Here is a 22,214-nt window from a genome sequence, read left to right on the forward strand (position 1 = left end):
GGGGTGAAAAGTTGGAGGGCCCCTCTGGGGGCCAGAATACTTACCCCCAAAGCACAGTCTGTTTTATCCAGAAGATAACTGTTTCCCATCAGACACTGAAGAAGTCTCAAGAAGTCTATGGTCAAGACTCTTTAAAAAATATTTACTCTTTTAATATCACAATAGACTTTTCTTAAATCTTCTTCAGCTACTGAAAATATTGACAGCGGATCATCCAACGAGATCTTCCTGGTTCCACCCAACCCTAATAGGCTTAGGGCCTGCACCTATCATGTACCTAATTTATTTGACCTTCGTCCTACTTAGTGGCATCCTATGTTGGATGCCACTGTTGACCCAGGACTGGTTGACTCTTCTCATGTGCTACATCCATCCCGATTTACCTGCCTGATCTGTTTCTCTGCATTGTCTTAAAGGAATTCCTCCCAGTCCATGGTGCCTTATGAATGACAGAATGTGAGGTGCTGAATTTGTTCCACAGTGTCCACATGCATAAATAGCTGGACATGTTCAGCTCTAGAGCTGATGTACTCATCAGTTTTAAGAGAAATTGTACATTTAATATTTTACACCTTTGCTCAACTTTGATAGGTAAAGTGACTTTTAACCTATAATATATGCATTGCAATGCCATTTTGTGCCACTCTGTCATCTTCTAATACCTGGCATTTCCTTGACTGGGTGGAGGTGTACAACATAGCAACATACAACATATGCACTTCCTCTGTAATCATTTTAGTCATTTGTGTCATATGTGGAAAATTATATGATATTCTTCTGGTGGGGAGAAATGTCTTTTATATCATCAGTGATTCTAAGCATATCAACCATATAACAGAAATTCAGGAAATGATGTTGACTGTTTGATTAAAGTGCCTAATAGGGAGGTTAAAATTAGTGATAGAACATTGTCATGTCTCCTTTGCATTCTTAGTTATTTGGTACTGTATGCATAAGTAATTCTGGAAGAAATCAAAAGTTCAGAATTTGTTTTTTCATGTTGACAAAAATTAAATATAAATATCTTTAGTGTTTTTAAATTTTCTATATTTTCTCTGGATTTCTTTTTAAATATCTGATAGATGTTCCCATTAAAGAATATGGGATATCTAGAATTTGTAGTTTGGCATCTGCATATGCCCGTGAAGAGGGAGGTATAGGGAAGGAAGGGCTTGTCTTGTTTTCTTTTTACTACGTCAGCAAATGTCATCTTTCATTCAGTTTTCAGAGCAAGCAAGCAGTGAGATTAATTATCCCTTTGAAACCTCAGATGGAAGGTGAGTTGTCTGTCATTCTGATGTGGTCTTTCATCCTTATTTTTGGTTAGATGAGGAACTATCTGCTTAGAGTTCTGCAGGTTGGGGTCTTCATCTTGAAGACTCTGATCTTTTATATTTGCAACCATTTCAAAGCTTGAGGGAGTAGTGTCCCATTTGCTGCTTAGAAGCTTCATGTCTTCAGTCTTTGTGGCCCAGATCTGAGAATGTTTTTTTCCTCTTCTTGGTGCCTTTGAGAGGAGACAAACTTTCAAGTGACCTCTGGGGCACAGGCTGGAACCATTGTGAGGCATCTGTCCTAAGATTCCTTCGGGCTACAAAAGGAGGATTTCGGGATGCTGTCCAAGATGAGTTGTATTTCTTTACATTTATGCAAGTAGCTGGCTTTAGTCTAGAAAAGAAACGGATATGTGAGTTTTTACCCAACATGTACTCACTTTAGACTACCAAGTCCTAGACTACAGAGTCAAGGTAGAGATCACCATCTTGCAAGATGGAAGTCTTTTTTTTTTTTCAAGAAAGGGAGATTTTGTAAATTATTCATGGTAGCCACCTCAGTTCTCTCAGGTTTTCTTTAAAATTCTATTTTTTAACCATAGAATTTTAATTATATTTTACTTAAAATTTCCAATCTTTTTGGCAGTGCTGCGGATTGAACCCAGCTTCTAAACTTTTTAATTTGAGAGAAATAATAGAGAAAGATTTCACATATCTTTCTCTCAATTTCCTCCAAATGTAACATTTTGCAAAACCATAGTACAATATCCCAGCCAGGATATTGACACTGATGTCAAGACAAAAACTATTCTCATGTGCTTATTCAGTACTGACTTTCCTCCTTGCCCATCCCCTTCTTAACTCCTGGTGGCCACTAATCTATCATCCCAATTATACAATCTTATTTCAAGAATGTTATATAAATGGGATCATAATGTGTATATCTTTCTGGAATTAGCTTTATTTTGTATAATTCTCTTTGAAGATCCAGCCAGGTAATCCTGCATAACATTAGTTCATTCCTTGCTACTCCTGAGCACCATTCCATGGCATAGAGGTACTACAGTTTAATGATTCATCACTGAAGAACACATGGATTGTTTCCAATTATGGCTATTACAAATAAAGCTGCATAAACATTTGTGTCTAGGTTTTTGTGTAAACTTAAGCCTTTATTTCACTGGGGTTAATTTCCAGGAGAGTAATTGCTGGGTAAAATGGTAGTTACATATTTAACTTTAAAAGAAACATTTTATGTTCCCACTAGCAATACATGAGTAATCCAATTTCTCTGCATTTGGTGTGATGCTTTTTTGGGGAGTGGGTGCTGGGGTTGAACCCATACAGGGTCTCATACATGTCAGGCAAGTGCCCAGTTTTTTTAAATTTTAGCCATTCTGATAGATGTGCAGTACTAGCTCATTGTGTATTTAATTTGCATTTCCATAATGGCTAGTTGAACATCTTTTCACATAGTTATGTAACGCCTATATATTTTGTTTGGTGAAATGTCTATTCATGTCTTTTGCCCATTTTCTAAAATGGTTTATTTTAAAACCATTGAATTTTGAGAATTCTTTAATCCACATAAAAGTATTTTTTTTTATTGTAAACAAATGGGATACATGATGTTTCTCTGTTTGTACATGGCGTAAAGGCATACCATTTGTGTAATCATAAATTTACATAGGGTAATGTTGTTTGATTCATTCTGTTATTTTTTTCCCTTCCCCCCACCCCTCCCACCCCTCTTTTCCCTCTATACAGTCTTCCTTCCTCCATTCTTGCCCCCCTCCCTAGCCCTAACTCTAGCCCTAACACTAACCCCTCCCACCCCCCATTATGTGTCATCATCCACTTATTAGCGATATCATTCGTCCTTTGGTTTTTTGAGATTGGCTTATCTCACTTAGCATGATATTCTCCAACTTCATCCATTTGCCTGCAAATGCCATAATTTTATCATTCTTTATGGCTGAGTAATATTCCATTGTATATATATACCACAGTTTCTTTATCCATTCATCAATTGAAGGACATCTAGGTTGGTTCCACAATCTGGCTATTGTGAACTGAGCAGCTATGAACATTGATGTGGCTGGATCTCTGTAATATGTTGATTTTAAGTCCTTTGGGTATAGGCCAAGGAGTGGGATAGCTGGGTCAAATGGTAGTTCCATTCCAAGTTTTCTAAGGAGTCTCCACACTGCTTTCCAGAGTGGCTGTACTAATTTGCAGCCCCACCAGCAATGTATGAGTGTACCTTTCTCCCCACACTCTCGCCAACACCTGTTGTTGCTTGTATTCTTGATAATCGCCATTCTAATTGGGGTGAGATGGAATCTTCGGGTGGTTTTGATTTGCATTTCTCTTATTACTAGAGATGTTGAACATTTTTCCATATGTTTGTTGATTACTTGTAGATCTTCTGTGAAGTGTCTATTCATTTCCTTAGCTCATTTGTCGATTGGATTATTTGCATTCTTGGTGTAGAGTTTTTTGAATTCTTTATAGATTCTGGAGATTAGTGCTCTATCTGAAGTATGATTGGCAAAGATTTTCTCCCACTCTGTAGGCTCTTTCTTCGCATTGCTGATAGTTTCCTTTGCTGAGAGAAAGCTTTTTAGTTTGAATCTATCCCAGTTATTAATTCTTGCTTTTATTTCTTGTGCTATGGGAGTCCTGTTGAGGAAGTCTGGTCCTAAGCCGACATGTTGAAGCTCTGGACCTACTTTTTCTTCTATAAGATGCACGGTCTCTGGTCTGATTCCGAGGTCCTTAATCCTTTTTGAGTTTAGTTTTGTGCATGGTGAGAGATATGGGTTTAGTTTCATTCTGATGCATATGGATTTCCAATTCTCCCAGCACCATTTGTTGAAGAGGCTATCTTTTCTCCATTGCATATTTTTGGCCCCTTTGTCTAGTATGAGAAAATTGTATTTATTTGGGTTTGTGTCCGTGTCCTCTATTCTGTACCATTGATCCACCTTTCTATTTTGGTACCAATACCATGCCATTTTTGTTACTATTGCTTTGTAGTAGAGTTGAAGATCTAGTATTGCGGTACGCCCTGCTTCACTCTTTCTGCCAAGGATTGCTTTAGCTCATAAAAGTATTTTGATTATGTGGTTTGCCAGTATTTTCACGTATCTTTATAGCTTGTCTTTTTATACTTTCAACATGGTCTTTTACAGAGCAAACATTTTTATTTTGATGAAGCCCAATTTATTGATATTTCACTTCATGAATCATATTTTTGCTATCAAATCTAAGAACTCTTTTCTCAACCTTAGTTCCTGAAAGTTTTCTATTTTTTTTTCTATAAGTTTTATAGTTATGTGTTGCACAGTTAAGGTCATAATCTATTTTGAATTAGTCTTTGTATACAGTATGAGTTTAAGTTTTACCTTTTGACTTATCGATGCCCAATTATCTCAATATTGTTTTATTAAAAGACCTTCTGCCTTCATTGAATTGCTTTTGCTTTTTTTTTTTTTTTTTTTTTTTTGGTACCAGGAATTGAACCCAAGGGTGCTTAACCACTGAGCCACATCCCCAGTTCTTTTTATATTTTATTTAGAGATAGGGTCTCAGTAAGTTGCTTTAAGGCCTTGCTAAGTTGCTGAGACTGGCTTTGAATTTGTGATCCTCTTGTCTCAGCCTTCTGGCTTTGGCATTCTTGTAAAATTAGTTAGGCCTATGTCTGGGTTCTCTACCCTGTTCTATTTATGTATATATATATACATTCATCCTCCAATAGTACATTGTATTACTATAGCTGTAAAACAGGTCTTGAGATCAGACTGATTCCTCCCACTTATCCTTTTTTCAAAATTGTTTTTGCTATTTTAGTGAATTTGTGGAAAAGTCTTGTTGGGATTTTGAAAAGAATTGTGTAGAACATGTATATCAATTTGGGAAGAGCTGACATCTTCATGTATTGAGTCTTTCAGCCCATGAACATGCTGTTTCTTTCCATGCACTTAGATCTTTGATTTCTCCTATTCATATTGTATAGTTTTCAACATACAAGTCTTACACTTACTTAGTAAATTTCCAACACCATATTTCATTTTTATGAGAGAGGGACTGAAAATGGTATTATATTTGTAATTTTGATGTACACAAGTTCATTGCTTACATACAGAAATATAATTAGTATTGTACATTTATCTTATATTCTGAAGTCCAGAGGAACTTATTAGTTCTAGGAGTTTTTTTTTTTTTTTCTCTAATAAACTTCTTGAGATATTTTTACATAGAGAATAACATAATTTATAAACAGGGACCATGTTCTCCCTTTCATTTTAATCTGTATGCTTCGTTTCTTGCCTATTACAATGGTTATAACATCTAGCACAATGTTGGATATGAGTGGTGAAAGTGGACTTTGACAAACTAAGTTCTCTATTTTTTTCTGAGAATTTTTACCATGAATAGGCATTGGATTTTGTCAAATTTTTTCTGTGCCAATTAATATGATCATGTGGGTTTTGATTTTCAGCCTGCTAATATGGCAGATTACCTTGATTTTGTGTGTGTTTATGGGGGGTACTGAGGGCCTTGTGCACACTAAGCAAGTGCTTTACCACTGAGCTACATCCCCAGCCCTTATTTTATTTTATTTTGAGACATGATCTTGCTCAATTGCCCAGACTGGACTTGAACTTGAAATCATTTTGTCTTAGCTTCCCAAGTAACTGGCATTACAGATGTGTACTTGATTTTTAAAAATACTGAACCATCCTTGAATTCCTGAAATGATCACACTACCAAGGTGTGTATAATTCTTTTTAAATTCAACACTGGAGTCTATTTACTAATTTTTTTTTTGTTAAACATTTTTCTATTTATGAGGGATCTCATTCTGTATCTTTCCTTTTTTTTTTTTTTTTGTCTTTGGTTTTGGTATCAGGCCAATGGTAGCTTCACGAAATGAACTGAGACTTACTTTTTGATTTTCTGGAAAAAATTGTATAGAATTGGTATTAAGTACTTGATGAAATTTTCTTGTGAAACCATCTGGGCCAGGATATTCTACTTTTAGGAGTTTAAAACTATGAATTCAATTTCTGTAATAGTTATAGGGGCATTCAAATATTCTATTTCATATTAAGTGAGTTATGGGGGAGGTGGGGAGAGAGACAAAGAGAGTGTGTGTATTGAGGAAACTATTTTCTGTAAATTGTTGTATTTGTATTGTTTTCAACTATGCTTTTTATCTTTAGTGATATCCCTTGTTTCATTCCTCCTGTTAGTAATTTGTTTTCTTTATTTGACAGTCTTTTTTTTTTTTTTTTTTTTTTTTGTGGTGCTGGGGATCAAACCCAGGGCCTTGTGCTTGCAAGGCAAGCACGCTACCAACTGAGCTATCTCCCCAGCCCTATTTGACAGTCTTGATAGAGGGTTGTCACTTTTACTGATCTTTTAAAGAACCAGTTGTTTCACTGATTTTCTGTCATTTTTCTGTTTTTGATTTCTGCTCTTATATTTATTATTACCTTTCTTCTCTTTGAGTTTATTTGCTCTTCCTTTTAAAAGTTCTTGAGGTGGGGAACTTAAGAGTATTGATTTGAAGTTTTTCTTCTTTTTTGCACATGCATTTAGTTCTATAAATTTCCATTTTCAGTACCGCTTTAGCTGTATCCCACAAATTTTGATATATTGTAGTTTCATTTTCATGCATTTTATACTTTTATTTCCTTTGAGGCTGCCTTTATATCATGAATTATTCAGAAGTGTGTTGTTCATTCTTCAAATATTTGGGTATCTTGCCTACATTCTGTTTGTTATTGATTTCTAGTTTGATTCCATTGTGGTCACAGAATACACTTTGTATTGTTTAAATTATCTTCACTATTGAGGTTTGTTTTATGACCAGTTTTTGGTCTATCTTGGTAACTCTCTGTGTACACTTGAAAAGAATGTGTATTATGCTGTTGTTGGGTGGAGTGCCTTCTAATTACCTATTAGATTTTTTTAATTGAATTCCCTAGTATCCATATTTTCCATTTACTTTTTGAATCAATAGTGGATTTGCCTATTTCTCCTTCCAGTTTTTGCTTTACATACTTCGCAGGCAGTTTTGTAGTTTTAAGCAAACGTATTTAAGATTGCTATGTGTTCTTAGTGTATTGGATTATTAGTAATTATGTAATGTGCCTGTCTCTGATAATTTTCTTTCTTTTGAGATTTACTTTATTGAATATTAATATAGTCACTCCTTTCATTTATTAATGTTTGCATGATCTATCTTATTTTATCCTTTTGTTTTTATCTTGCCTACATTTTCATTCTTGAAATGACTTTCGTGTGAACCACATATCATTGAATAATGTTTTTAGATCCATTCTGCCAATCTGTCCTTAATGGTTTTATTTTAAGCATTGACATTTAATATAATCATTGATATAAGGCAAAAAGCCTGCCACCTTTTTTTGTTTCTGTGTGTTCACTGTTTTTTCTTTTTTCTGCCTTCCCGTGGATGATGGGAACAGAGAATTCCATTTGATTTATCTATAGTGTTTTCGAGTATATTTCTTTGAATAGCCTCTTGAGAACTTGCTCTACACCTTATATTACGTATGCACAACATCATAATCTAATGGTGATGTCATTTTACTAGTTTGAATATGGAAACTTTACTTCCCTTTATGACCCTTTACCTTCTCACATTTACAATTGCCTTAAGTATTTCATTGAAATACATTTTAGTACATTAGTGTTATAAGTTTTGTTTCAACAAACATAATTTAGAACACCCATTATACTGACCTCTATATTTGCTTACCATATTCTTTCCTGATAGTCTTTTGTGGTTTTCTTTTTGTTTAGAAAAATCCTTTTAGCCATTCTTTTAGAGTAGGTCTTTTGGTGAAAGACTCTTAGTTTTACTTCATCTGAACATTTCTTGGGTCCTCCTTCATTGTCACTGGGTATAAAATTTTAGTTCAATGGTTCCTTTCAACTATTGCAATATTGCGCACTTCTGACCTCCATGGATTCTGATGAGTAAACCACCATCATTCAAGTTGTTTTTCCCTATAGGAAAGCTATTATTTTTCTCTGATGCCTTTCAAGATTTTTTCTTTTTATTTAGTTTTCAGAAATTCTATTCTGGTGTCTTGGTATGATTTTTTTGGGCGTATCCTATTAGTTGCTTGCTCAGTTTTTTTTTCATGTTTATTTATTATTATTAATTATTTATATTGATAATTATTTAAACTTATCCACATATTTACTATTTTTATTCACAATTCTTTTTTATTTACCAGAACTTCCTTGTGGGTTGATTTTCTTACCATGAATTACATGCTTTAGATTTTGTCTTAATATGTTTTGATGAAAATGTTTTTATTTTATTATCATTCTTGGAAAATAGTTTCACTGAGTATGAAATTGTAGGTCAAAAGTTAAAAATTGCTTTTCTCACTGGGTACTTAATATGTCTTTGGCAGTTTCAGTTGATTTTTTTAAAAAAATCATGACTAGGTTTAGTCAGAAATGCATTCAAAAGTCAATGTAATTCATCATATTAATCAAGTAAAGGAGAAAATCCCATGATCACATCAACAGATGCAGAAAAAACACTTTTTAAAATTTGTTCTTTTTAGATCTACATGCCAGAGTGTAGTTTGACATGTTATACATATATCAAGCATAACTTATTCTAATTAGGATCCCCTTCTTGCAGTTGTACATGATGTGGAGTTACACTGATGAACATAGGAAAGTTATGTCTAATGCTTTCCCATTCCCATCCACCCTCCCTTCCCTTCATTCCCTTTGTCTACTCCAATGAACTTCTATTCTGCCTTCCCCCTCTGCCCCTGCCTAATTGTGTGTTAACATCCACATATCACAGAGAACATTCAGCCTTTGTTCTTTTGGGATTGGCTACTTTCACTTAGCATGATAGTCTCTAGTTCCATCCATTTACTAGCAAATGCCATAATTTCATTCTTCTTTATGGCATATACCATATTTTCTTTACCCATTCACCTGTTGAAGGGCACCTAGGTTGGTTCCATAGCTTAGCTATTGTGAATTGAGCTGCCATAAACATTGATATGGCTGTATCACTGCAGTATACTGATTTTAAGTCCTTTAGATATATACCAAGGAGTGGGATAACTGGGTCAAATGGTGGATCCATTCCAAGTTTTCTGAGGAATCTCCATACTGCATTCCAGAGTGGTTGTACCAGTTGAGTGGCTGTACCAGTTTGCAGTCCCACCAGCAATGTAAGAGCACACCTTTATCCCCACATCCTCACCAACATTTATTGTTACTTGTATTCTTGATAATTGCCATTCTTACTGTAGGTAGATGAAATCTCGGTATAGTTTTAATTTGCATTATGTTGATATTGAACATTTTTCCATATATTTGTTGACCATTTGTATCTCTTCTGTGAAGTACCTGTTCAGTTCCTTTGCCCATTTATTGATTGGGCTATTTTTTTTTTTTTTTGGTGTTAAGTTTTTTGAGTTCTTTATATATCTTGGAGATTAATGCTCTATTTGAGGTGCATGTAGTAAAGATTTCCTCCCATTCTGTAGGTTCTCTTCACATTCTTATTTTCTTTGCTGTGAAGAAGCTTTTTTGTTTAATGCCATCCCATCTACTGATTCTTGATTTCACTTATTGTGCTAACACAGGAGTCTTGTTGAGGAAGTTGGTTCCTAAGCTGACACGATGGAGATTTTGGCCTACATTTTCTTCTAGTAGGCGCAGGATCTCTGGTCTAATGCCTAGGTCTGTGATCCACTTTGAATTCTTGATCAGCTTTTGATTGCAGGTTTATATCTCTTGCCAAATTTGCAAACCTTTCAGGCATGATTTCTTTGAGTTCACTTGCATCCCTGTCTTTTTTTAGCCTCTCCTTCTGAAACTTGGATAACATGAATAAAAAAATTTTACTTTATAGCCTCCCAGGCTCTGCTCATTTTATTTTAACTCTACTTTCTCTCTGATGTTAGATAATTTTTATTTTTCTGTTTCTCTCAGTTCACAAAAGCTTTCCTCTATCCCACCACCTCATTTATGCTATTGTGCTCAGCTACTGACCTTTTTATTTCAGTTATTGTACTTTTCAGTTTAAGTTTTTAAATTTGGTTCTTTTTAATATTCTATCTCTCTCCTTCTATCTCCATCTCTATTCTGCTAAGATTCTTGATTTTTTTTTTCCATTTGTTTCAACTGTGTTTGTTAAAGTAGTTTTTATCATGGCTGTTTTAAAAATTTTAGAAAATTCTAACATTATTGTCTATTATGGTTTAGGTGTAAGGTGTCCCCCAAAACCTCACATGTGAGACAGTGCAAGAAGGTTCAGAGGAGAAATGATTGGGTTGTAAGTATCTTAACCCAATCAGTGATTTAATTCCCTGATAGGGATTAACAGAGTGGTAACTGAAGTGGTAGGGTATGGCTGGAGGAGGAGGGAATTGGGGTGTGGTTTTGGGTATATATTTGTATCTGGCTTGTGACACTCTCTGCTTCCTGATAACCATGTAAGCTGCTTCCCTTTGTCATACTCTTCTGCCATGGTGTTCTTGTCTCACCTGGATCCCTGACGAATGGAGCTAGCTGTCTAGGGATTGAGACCTCTGAAACCGTGAACTCTCAAATAAACTCTTCCACCTCTACAGTTGTACTGGTTGGGTCATTTGCCAGAGCATCAAAAAAGCTGACCATAACAGAAATGGGTGCTGAGAAATGGGTGGTTGCTGTGTCTAACCTGACCACGTGGTTCAGAAACTTTTTGAGCTTTTTGGAATTGGTGGGAGAAATTTTGAGATGTTTAACAACACAAACTGGAAATGCTTTAGGCTGTTTTAAGCTGAGCTCAATGGTCAATTCTGGTGGGAGCTCAGAAGACCAGAAAGCCAGTAGGGCTGGGAACAATGAATACAGGGCTCAAGAGGGTTCACAGGATGACTTTATTGGAATTTGGAGTAGATGTCATTTGTGTTATGTTCTAGCTGAGAAGCTGTCTTCATTTTGCCTGTGTCCAGAGACTTCCTGTGAGGCTGATTTTAGATTTGGATTTCTTAATTTGGTAGAAGCAATTTCTCGGCAGCATAGCATTCAGATGGTGACATGGATATTGCTGGAAGTTTTTAGCCAAATTTACTGTGATAATCAGGAGCAGAAAGCAGAGCAGAAAGATTTGGAAAAAGTGAACTTGAAAGGCCAGAGTAAAACTAGGGCTAAGAAAGTTGCAGTTGTTAAAGATGTTACTGCCACTAAAGAAATGCAGAAGACTTTGCTCAGAGACAATAAGAAAGATGGCTTGAGGGCATCGCAGGAGCTGGCAAGACCACATCCATCTCAAGTTCAAAGGAGTGAAGGTGAAAATTCTCGAGAAGAGTCCAGTGGAGTGCCCTTCTTGCACAAGTAGGCCTAGGAAGTTTTTTCAATGTGCTCAGCCACCCAGACACACAGAGGCTGCTGCTGCAAGGATTCCTGGAGGCTTTGCTACTGCTTGAGATGGTGGCAGAACTTGGAATCAATCACGTAGTGCTGCTTCTGCAGGAATGCAGGATGCTGGAGTTAGGGGGTCATGAAGGCTTCCACCAAGATTTCAAAGGAAGGCCTGGAAGGTCAGGCAAAGTGCAGCAGGGTTGGAGTCCTCATGGGCACCACCTGAGAAGTCAAAGTGTGGAGATGTGGAAGCTGAAGATTCAGTGGAGACCCCCAATATTAAGAAATATCAGTAACGTGGGACATCATTCTAGGAAAGCTGCAGGAATTGGGCAGAGACAAGCCAACAGAAAGGCCACTTGGGCTGCAACAAGCAAGGCCACAAGCCCTTTGGAGAGAACATCAAGATGCCATGTTCCCCAGGTGCCAGACATGGAGCTACAGGACTTGATTGCCCAGCTGGATTTTGGTCTTGCTTTGGTCCTATTCCTTCTTTCTATGCCTCTAATTTTGTGAATGGAAATGTTTACTCTGTACCATTATATATTGGATACTTGTAGTTTGCTTCAAATTTTACAGGAGCTCACAATGCAAGACTGCCTTGGGCCTCAGGGAAGACTTTGGACTTGGACTTTGAGCAATCTTGGAACTGTTGACTATGGAGACTCTTGGAAATGGAAAAAATGTATTTTACATTTTGAGATGGTTGTGAGCTTTTGGGGGCTAGGGGCAGAATGTTATGGTTTGGATATGCGGTGTCCCCCAAAAGCTCAGGTGTGAGACAGTGCAAGAAGGTTTACAGGACAAATGATCGAATTGTAGGAGTCTTAATCCAATCAGTGATTTAATCCCAATAGGGATTAACAGAGGGTGTAGCTGGAAGAGGTGGGAATTGGTGCGTGGCTTTGAGTATATGTTTGTATCTGGCAAGTTGACTCTCTGCTTCCTGATCACCATGTAAGCTGCTGCCACACTCTTCCACCATGATGTTCTGCCTCACCTTGAGCCTGGAGGAATGGAGCCAGCCTTTTATGAACTAACACCTCTGAAATCATGAGCCCCCAAATAAACTTTTCCTCCTCTAAAATTGTTCTGTCAGATTCTTTATTCACAGCAGCAAAAAAGCTGACTAAAACATTGTCATATTATCATTTGAAACTACTAATTGTCTTCTTAAAATTAGTTTTGGATCTTCCTGGTACTTTAAATGATGGTTTATTTCTGATTAAAACATGTACATTTTCTTATCAGAAGACTCTGGATATTATTTAAACTTTGTTTTAGCTAGATCTTTGTGACTGCTCCAACAAGAGAAGTGGGGGATAAGACCTCATTACCACTAGATGGAAGCAGAAGTCCAGGTACCCTACTTGGACTCTGTGGATATCAGAGGGAAGAAGTTCCTAACTTCTGTTGAACAGGTGTACAAGTTCCATCTCTTTGTGCAACCTTCACTGACAGAGATAGGGGTTGCTTCATTGCTGGTGGGACATGGTAAAAAGTCCTAACTCTCCACTAGGCCTCTTCTGATACCAACCCAATGGCACCTCATTTCTGTCCAATGAGTTGGAAGTCCAGGCTCCCTATGTGGTTTCCAGTGACACCTTCTGGGAAGGGGCTCTTTATAGGTCAGTGGAGTAGTTTCTGGCTTCTACTTGTCCTTTTTTAACCCCACCCTAAGTGTAGACCTAAGAGTCTACACCTCTCACATGGCTTCTACTTACTGGATGGGAGTGTGACCAGTTTATCAGTGGTGTTTAGCTGGGGTAGAGAGCTTATTGTCTAAAAGTTTTCTATCGTGTTAGCTATCACTTCCCTGGTTCTTTGGTTATACAGTTTAGGCTTTTGTGGGAGTTTTGTGTGTGTGTCTGTGCCTGTTGATGTTTCCGGAATGCTGACACCACTGTGTCATTACTTGGTTCCTGAAGTCCCCAGCAAGTCCATTTCCTTTTCTCCACTTCACAGTTGTATTTGGTTTATATGTAATATCTGAGGGTTTTAATTGTTTTTAGTAGGAAGAATAGTGAAAATGTGTCTACTTCATCTGGAGTTAAATCTCTCCAACTACCTTCTGATTTATGAAATCTTTCTCAAGAATTTTCATTATTGCCAAATGGAATGCAAAACATGAGATTTGTTCTTCCATATCTGAATTCTGATCAGCGTTTGACCCAACATAAATTTAAGGGACATAAATCATCTTGCTAACATGCTGTTGATTAGTAATCCACCTAGACCTTGGTTCATTTTGGCTGAAGAGCAGAACAATTCAAGTTCCAGTTCTATAATTGCATTCAGATGTTAAATGCTTCAGTATGATAATTCTGTAAGCCGTAATAGCACATTAACTAGTCTCTACCTAGTCCAAACTTAGATTCATGTCCAAGATAATTTAGCAAATGTGTGATCTTCTCATTTTTTACTTATCCTTACTTTATCCTGTGATCATTTTCTGTAGGTAATAATATGTATAAATGACGAGCCAGTCAAATAGAGTACATACAGATCAGAGAAAGAAAACCAAACATAAATAAATTGTAAAAGCAAAAATTATCAGCTCAATAATGTTTAAATATGCAGTGAGAGTCTCTCTGCTAAGAATGGTCTTGTTCGTAGCTTTCCTACTTTTTATATTTCTATGTAAACCTAAAGTAGATACTTTTGGGGGATGTCTACCGCAGACAAAATTTGCCCTTCTCTGGGGACTTTAGGTTTACAAAGGTAGGGCTTCCAACAACCATGTATGTAACTATGTGCTTTCTATCTAGTGGCATGATTGCCAATCAGATTCTCTCTCCTTATAATTTAGAACTGGGAATGAGAGATAGTAAATCAGTCTTATAAGCTAAATAGTTGCAGGATGCAAATTTGTGAGCTGACCTAAGTGTACATCTTTTTCTAAAGAGGGAAAAGTAGACTATAATGGATAAAGAGCCCTGATAGTTTTCCTCTCCCAGTTCTACCCACATCCTGAAGCCTGGATGAATTCCCTCTCCTTTTGTTTCCATGAATAGCCTAGTATTTTCTTGGAATTCTTTTCTTTTACCCTTACTTTAAGCTAGCTCAAATTGGTTTCTGTTATTTATAAAGAGGCAGGTATTAATATATCCTCATATTTTTTACCTTTAGGCTCAGGCCAATACACAGTGAGCACATTTCTGAGTTCCAAGTATATAAGGAACCTCTTATGAAAAATAAAGCTAAAAATCAAGCTATGTTCTAATTGTCACCCAGACCCCTTATCCATCTCCAGATACTCAGTTTCTTGGCCTCTTTGCTAAGATCTATTATATTTTGTTATTAGTTTCCTAATTTGTGATTTTTCTGATATTATCATACTTGATCCTTTGTTTGCCTGAACCAACACTACAATTTCCTTCCCTCATATTAGCTGACCTATCGGATGGCATTCCTGTCAGACATGACTTCCCCATGATGATTGCTACCCCATTCCACTAGAAATGTCCACTAATTTCTCATTTTAATAATCTTATTGATTTTTCTGATTATATAAAAAATACCCATTAATAAACATTCAGAAAAGCAACAGAAAGACGAATATCATCCCCTGCAAATACTTTAGCATTTAGCATTGATGGGAATATGTGATTCCTGAGCCTTTTTGTAGGTGTGTATGTGTTTGAATGTGCACATACATATAAATGCCATCATACCAAATCTGTATTACCTGATTTATATATCCTATTTTATTCATTTGTATATTGGGAACATTATTCCATGCTAATTAATTATTCTTTATAATACTGAATAACTACATAATGTTTCATTTTATGAATGTACCATAATTTATTTAAGCAATTTTCTATTCTTGGGCATTTATTTCATTTCTCTATTTTTGACTTCTAAACAAACTGAAAATAAGCATCACTCCACACAAGCCTTTTAGACCTTATTCAGGCTTTTTCTGTAGGATCAATTTCTAAAAGTAAATTTTTTTTAGTCAAAATGGATGTATGGGAGCCAGGGTTGTAGAGCACGTGGTTAGCATGTGTGAGGTCCTGGGTTTAATCCTCAGCACCACACTAAGGAAAAAAAAGGAATGTATAAAACTAAGGATTTTTTACTTATATTGTTGGATTGCCTTCCAGAAACTCTACCAGTTTGTATTCCTTAAATCAATGAATAAATTTTTCCACTGAGAAGTAAAAATGAATGGTATTTCTAATCGCTTTAATCTGCACTCTTTGGATTTTAGTGAGATCAAACATTTCTAAATGTTCACTTACTGTGTTTTTTCTCTTGTGAATTCCTCATTCACAGCCTTTGCACATTTTCATATTATAAAATCCATAATTTTCTAGATGACTTGTAGGCATTCTTTGTATACTAGGCATATTGGTCCTGATTTTCATTTATGTTTAAAGAGAAAAGGCAAAGCAAAATGATGAAGTTCAGAAGGACCCTGGAATCATAATGTCTAGCTGGGTTTGAATTCAGATTCTGTTACCCATCACCTTGTGTGATACTTTGCTGAATTTATTTTTTGGTGGCGTTTTTTTTGGGTCTTCTAGATAGAGGATCATATATCATCAGCAAACACATAATTAGATTTTTTTTCTGTTTCAATCTCTTTCTCTTGCCTAATTGGTCTGGCTAGAGTGTCAAGAACTATATTGAATAGGAATTGTTTAAAAACACCTGAAAAATTTCAAGTCAGGATATGATCATGTATTATTTATGCATACTTTATTCATAGATCCAAATTAATGAGTAGTTTCATATAAATAACTAGTCAAATAAGACCTGATAACTTAGAACTTCACATACCTGGTGTTTTCTTTGTGCCTTTGCCAAATGTGGTATAGCCGATACCATTTTCCAGAGCCTATTTATTTATCCAGGATTGTTGCTTAGAATAATGTATTAATCTGCCTTGCTTCCTTATAAATGAATGTATTAAGTTGTTAGGAACAGGATGGGGGTGTGGCTCAGTAGTACAGCACTTGCCTATTAAGCACAAGGCCCTCGGTTTGATCCCCAAGAACACCTAAAAAAAAAAAAGGCTAGGAAAGATAATATTGTATAGACTTACTGATGTTGGATTTGGAAGTTGCTTCTTGAATTGAATAACTGTTTTATCTGAGTGGTTTCCACAGTTTTTTGGGTTTCCACAATAGGGAGTAAATAATGCAATATTTCTTGAGTTTGAGCTATTCTTTTATCCCTGTAGATTCTTTTTTCATCATCTGTCCAATTTATGCCACTCTTCTTACTTTGGAAAGGTGTACATTCTTTACCTTTGCTTCTTAAGGTGTGATGCAGATCTGGGGATCAACCAGAAAAATATGAATATGTATATGTATGAGTTGTATTCATTCAACAATTATTTATTAAGTCAAATTATATGTCAAGAAATTTATCTAAATATTCTTACCATATGATGCTTATACTAATGACAGTGGGCATACAATAAACAAGTAAAAGATAATCAAGTTTATGGGATAAAATAAATTTGGGGAGAATAGAGAACTTTTGGAGAAATGGTGGTTTCCATTTTTATAAAGGTACCAAGAGAAGGCCTCCCTGTGGTGCTAATAAGTCTTAGGAGTTAAGAAATAAGTTAAGCAGTATCAGGACAAAGAGCATTCTGGATAAGAGAACAGTAAGAGCAAAAACCCTGAGCAAGGTAGGAGCATGTAGTGTGTTGAGAATACCAAGATGGCATCAGGGGCTGAAGCAGAATAAAATAAGGGGAAATTATGTGTTCAGATAAGTGAAGTCTGTGGTGAGAGCAGAGACAAAGGAAATAACCAATAAAACTCAGGTAGAGGTAATATCTACATGGGCTCCTCTTTACCTATTTCATCATGTTTCATGAACAGCCAGAGAAATGGGAGCAACCAACTGCAGTAGGTTGAGAAGTATGGATGGCAGTAGGTGAGGGAGGGAGGGTAGTGATCATTAACTCTATTTTGAAGAAGGAAAGAATGGTTGGTAATTAGAACTGTTATTGAGGAAATTGATGGGCCTGAATATTTCAGTGAGATAGGAAGGAAAGATGATGGATATGAGTTAAGTTTACAAATTTATTCATGGTAGGGATGGGGGCCAGAAGTTAATGTTTCTGCTGGATGTTCTCTGTGTGCGCGTGTGCGCGTGTGTGTGTGTGTGTGTGTGTGTGTGTGTGTGAGAGAGAGAGAGAGAGAGAGAGAGAGAGAGAGAGAGAGAGAGAGAGAAAAGAGGTGAAGACAGGGTAGAGAAAGCTAGTTAGGTTCATCTAGAATTTAAATGGTTCATCATGGGCTTAGTAAAAGATTGGAAGGGCAAAAAGTTTTAAAGACACTGATAAGAACATGGTTGGAGTGGAAATTAAACCAAAGGAATGAAGAGAATGTGCTAAAGACTGGATGAGGTTTCAAGAGCTGGAATGTAAATTACATTCCTACATTTGGAATTGGGTCAGTGTAGGTCCCCTATCTGCTGGGCTTATTCACACATGTCCAGATTTTAACTTCCTGTGAGATGTGATGTGACCACAGGTATCTGATTATTCCTGTCTCAGTCTCCCATTGAGACAGACTATGAAAAAGAAGAAACACTCTATCATAAGAAAACAGTAGGGATTATGGGTTTCCATATGTTGGAAACTTGAAGGCATTTCTGTTAAATCCAGTGCAGCTGGATCAGGTAAAACTCCTATGGGTTGATTTAAAAAAAAAAAAAACAACCTAGAAATTATCTTTAGACATACTCCAAAATATACAGTGAGGGTTTAAGGTGAGAACAGGTCACTGAAAACTGTGGTCATATACTGGGGACTTCCTTTTTTAAAATTTCAACATCCCCCAAAACAGAATAGTTTAGGAAATTTCTTTAAATCCATCACTCAGCTTCAATAATTTGATTTTGTTTTCCTGTTAGGACTGGTCAACATTTAGAATCCATTGATGGCACTAGAGGAAATGGTTATAGACAGCTAATATAAGGAGAAAGTGAAGCATGTTTCAAAGACATGATTCCTGGAGTGCTGGCAGGAAGTAGAAGAATGGCCCCGGCAAGGGTGTTACATTTGTGTCTCTCAAGTTCAAAGAAGAGTGACTTAGCTATAAAACTACCTGCAGGATTTGTGTATTTGCTGCTCCTCCACGCTCCTCTGGAAGCCAAAAATTCTGTTTTTGTACTCTATCTTATCACTAAATATAAACTCCTCCAGAACTAAAGTCTAACTGGGTCCTTCATTAATCTTTGACAGAAGCCATGTTGTTTCCTGCTTGACAAGTTCAATAATGGAGAAAGACAAACATCCTTCTGCAAGGAAGAGTGATAAGGAAGACGTGACATTTTATTTTATTTTATTTTTTTGGTGGTGTTGGGGATTGAACCCAGGGCCTTGTGCTTGCGAGGTAAGCACTCTACCAACTGAGTTATATTCCCAGACCCAAGATGTGACATTTTAGAGGAAAACAGTCTTACATGCGCATATTATAAGAAAAGTGGGAGGCAACACAGAGAAGATAATAGCTCTCTATGAAATTGACTTATGTTAGTTAAAGAGTAATGTAGAATTTTTATTTGATGTGTGTCTATAAAATAGTCAAGAAAAGATGAGATGCTAATTTCAGGAAAGACTGGATAAGGTTAATTAGGCACTGTGGTGGAGCCAACGGGGAACAAGAACAACAAAAATCCTTTCCAAAATGGACAAATAACTTTCTTTTTTGTAGGAAAATCACACAAACACCACCAGTCTCCAGTTCCTCTCATTCTGTTCTAAAATATGTTTTAATGAGAATTGATACCTCCATCATTCTACTGAAATTTCTCTGATCAAGAACCCCAAGAACCTCAGTGTTGTAAAATTCAATAGTCACTCCATCTCAGTTGACCAATCAGAAACATCAGACTTAGTGGATCATTCCCTTCTCTTTGATATACTTTCTCATTTGGCTTCTAGAACAACACATTCTATGAGTTTCCTCACATCCCACCTTGTTCCCCAAAGTTGTCTTTGTTGGTTCCGGGTCTTCTCCTGGCCCATTAATGTAGGGACTCCTGGGGCCTTGGTCCTTAACCCTTTTATTTTTTTAATTTTTAAAATTTGTTCTAATTAGTTGTACATGACAGTAGAATGCAATTATACATTTTGATAGATCATACATAAATGAAGTATAATCTCTCATTTTTCTAATTATACATATTGTAGGATCACATCGGTCATACATTGCTGGTGGGAATGCAAAATGGTGCAACAATTATGGAAAGCAGTATGGAGAGTCCTCAGAAAACTTGGAATGGAATCACCATTTGACCCAGTTATCCCATGCCTCGGTTTATACCCAAAGGACTTAAAATCAACATACTATAGTGACACAGCCACATCGATGTTTATAGCAGCTCAGTTCACAATAGCTAAACTATGGAACCAACCTAGATGCCCTTCAACAGATGAATGGATAAAGAAAATGTGATATATATATATAATATATGTAAATATATATATGTATATATACATAATATATGTAAATATATATATGTATATATACATATATGATGGAATGTTACTCAGCTTTAAAGAAGAATGAAATTATGGCATTTGCTGGTAAATGGATGGAGTTAGAGAATGTCATGCTAAACAAAATAAGCCAAACCCAAAAAACTAAAGGCTGAATGTTTTCTCTGATATGCAGATGCTAATTCACAAAAGGAAGATTAGAGTTAATTAACCCTTTTCTATCTCTATGCCTATTTCCTTAGGAATTTCATTTATCATCTATCCCAAACTAGTGTCTATATGCTGAAAATCCCCAAATGTATCCCCATTCTGTCTCTCTCTGAACTCCAGACTCATATCCTTAAGGTCAACTTAATAGCTGACATTTTAAATGCAACATGTCCAAACTGAATTGCTACTCCATTCTTTGTTGTTGTTGTTGTTGTTTTTTTTCTGTCTCAGCAGATAATAACTCAACCCAACTATTTGCTATGGCTCAAAAACATTAAGTTTCAGCATTTGTAAACACTTGTGAAATGATCACCACAGCCAGGATCTAGTAAAGATTGTCCCTAAAAGGTTCCTTGTGTATCCAATTTCCCATTCATCCTCTACTGCAGGAAACTTTTATGTTTTTTTTCTCTATAGATTAACTTGCTTACATATAAATGAAATCAGGTAGCATTTTCCATTATGTATCTTATCTGACTTTTCATTCAGCATAATGATTTTAGATTCATCTGGGTGAATAATGTAGGTGAATTTGACTTTAGCTTTACTAACTTAAACTATCATGAATTACCATGATAGAATCAGGACAAAGTCAATCTTATCTGTCCTTCTACAGGAGTGATTCAGAATAGACACATCTCAAGATAGAAACTATGAACTACAATGGTCTTCAATTAGTTTTAGTATATTCATACTAAAAAGTCATGAATTAAAAGGTGGTTTTCAATGGAAAATCCCAAGTCTGGCAAGCAGAAGCTACTAGAACACGGTGGTGGCATTTAAAAAAAAAATCCTTTTGGGGGAGTAGTGAGGATGAAAGGTATCAATAGCAGAGAGCTATTGCAAATAAGGTAATTAAAATGTTTTTCAAGGCTGTATTAAACGGAAATAATTTTCTTCTATAAATTAAATAAGGCAAGTATTTTTCAGGTACAGAACAAAAATTGTTATCAATCCCTTCTGTTATCAAAGCAGTTCCTATAATCCAGGTTTCATAAGATTTATTATTGAAAATATAGCATAAACCATCTTTATATTTATTAAAATACTAAATAATAATTCAAAAAACCTGTTGGTATCCTTGTCTTCTCAATCCAACTTGATGTTTGTAGGCTCCTAGGATACTTCAAGGCTGTCACTCTGAAACAGTTTTCATACAAACGATTTCCCAGGGGCTGAATTATTTCCTGGACTGGCCTCTCACAGGTTTCTAAAAAATATCTTCGTTGGTCTTTGCTAAGACTCTGAATCATACTTTGGGAGCTGAAAGAAATTGGGTTCTGTGATCTCAATTTCAAACAGCAAACTAACCATCCAAGAGTAATGTACTGCCATGTTCTACTGGTATATTGTACCTCAAAGTATGCAAAGTCATAAGATATATCTATATCTTATAACTGATATATATATCTTATCTTACATAAGGAAGATCAAAGGGGTTGACCTATTTGCTCAAGATCACCTAGCTAAGAGGCAAGTCTAGAAGTCATACCTTCTACCTGAAGTACTTTTTCTATTACTTTCTCTTATCTTGATATATCAATTTATTTCCATAGGATATGCTAGAGATATGATAAATAATATTTTTTAAAAATTAAATCTTAGTTTAAAAGAATTAATTTTAGATCCAATTATAGATATGCCAAAAGGTGTCTTACATATTGGTCTTACAATATATAAGGCAACTTTGTGCCAAGCCTGTCTATGTTTTTCCTTAGAACCTATTTTATTCAGCAGAAACCAAGTTCTTAGGGGAGAAACCAAGGAAGGGAGAAAGAATGAACCATGGTATCTCTGTTGTATAAATTTAGGCAATTTTCAAATGCTTACCT

At 36.0% G+C, this 22,214-nt stretch overlaps 1 protein-coding gene across 1 annotated transcript in view; it reads right to left on the reverse strand.

The window, feature by feature from the left end:
* Nucleotides 1-1,246: 1,246 nt before the first annotated feature.
* Agbl3 (AGBL carboxypeptidase 3) overlaps nt 1,247-22,214 on the reverse strand; it is a 71,672-nt gene continuing 50,704 nt past the window's right edge. The window contains 4 exon segments of the mRNA XM_047562097.1: nt 1,247-1,492; nt 1,494-1,668; nt 16,753-16,984; nt 21,452-21,688. Of these exon segments, the coding sequence (XP_047418053.1) occupies nt 1,247-1,492; nt 1,494-1,668; nt 16,753-16,984; nt 21,452-21,688 (890 nt within the window).

The sequence above is a fragment of the Sciurus carolinensis genome, chromosome 8 (genome assembly GCF_902686445.1).
Source record: "Sciurus carolinensis chromosome 8, mSciCar1.2, whole genome shotgun sequence".
Lineage (NCBI taxonomy): Eukaryota > Metazoa > Chordata > Mammalia > Rodentia > Sciuridae > Sciurus > Sciurus carolinensis.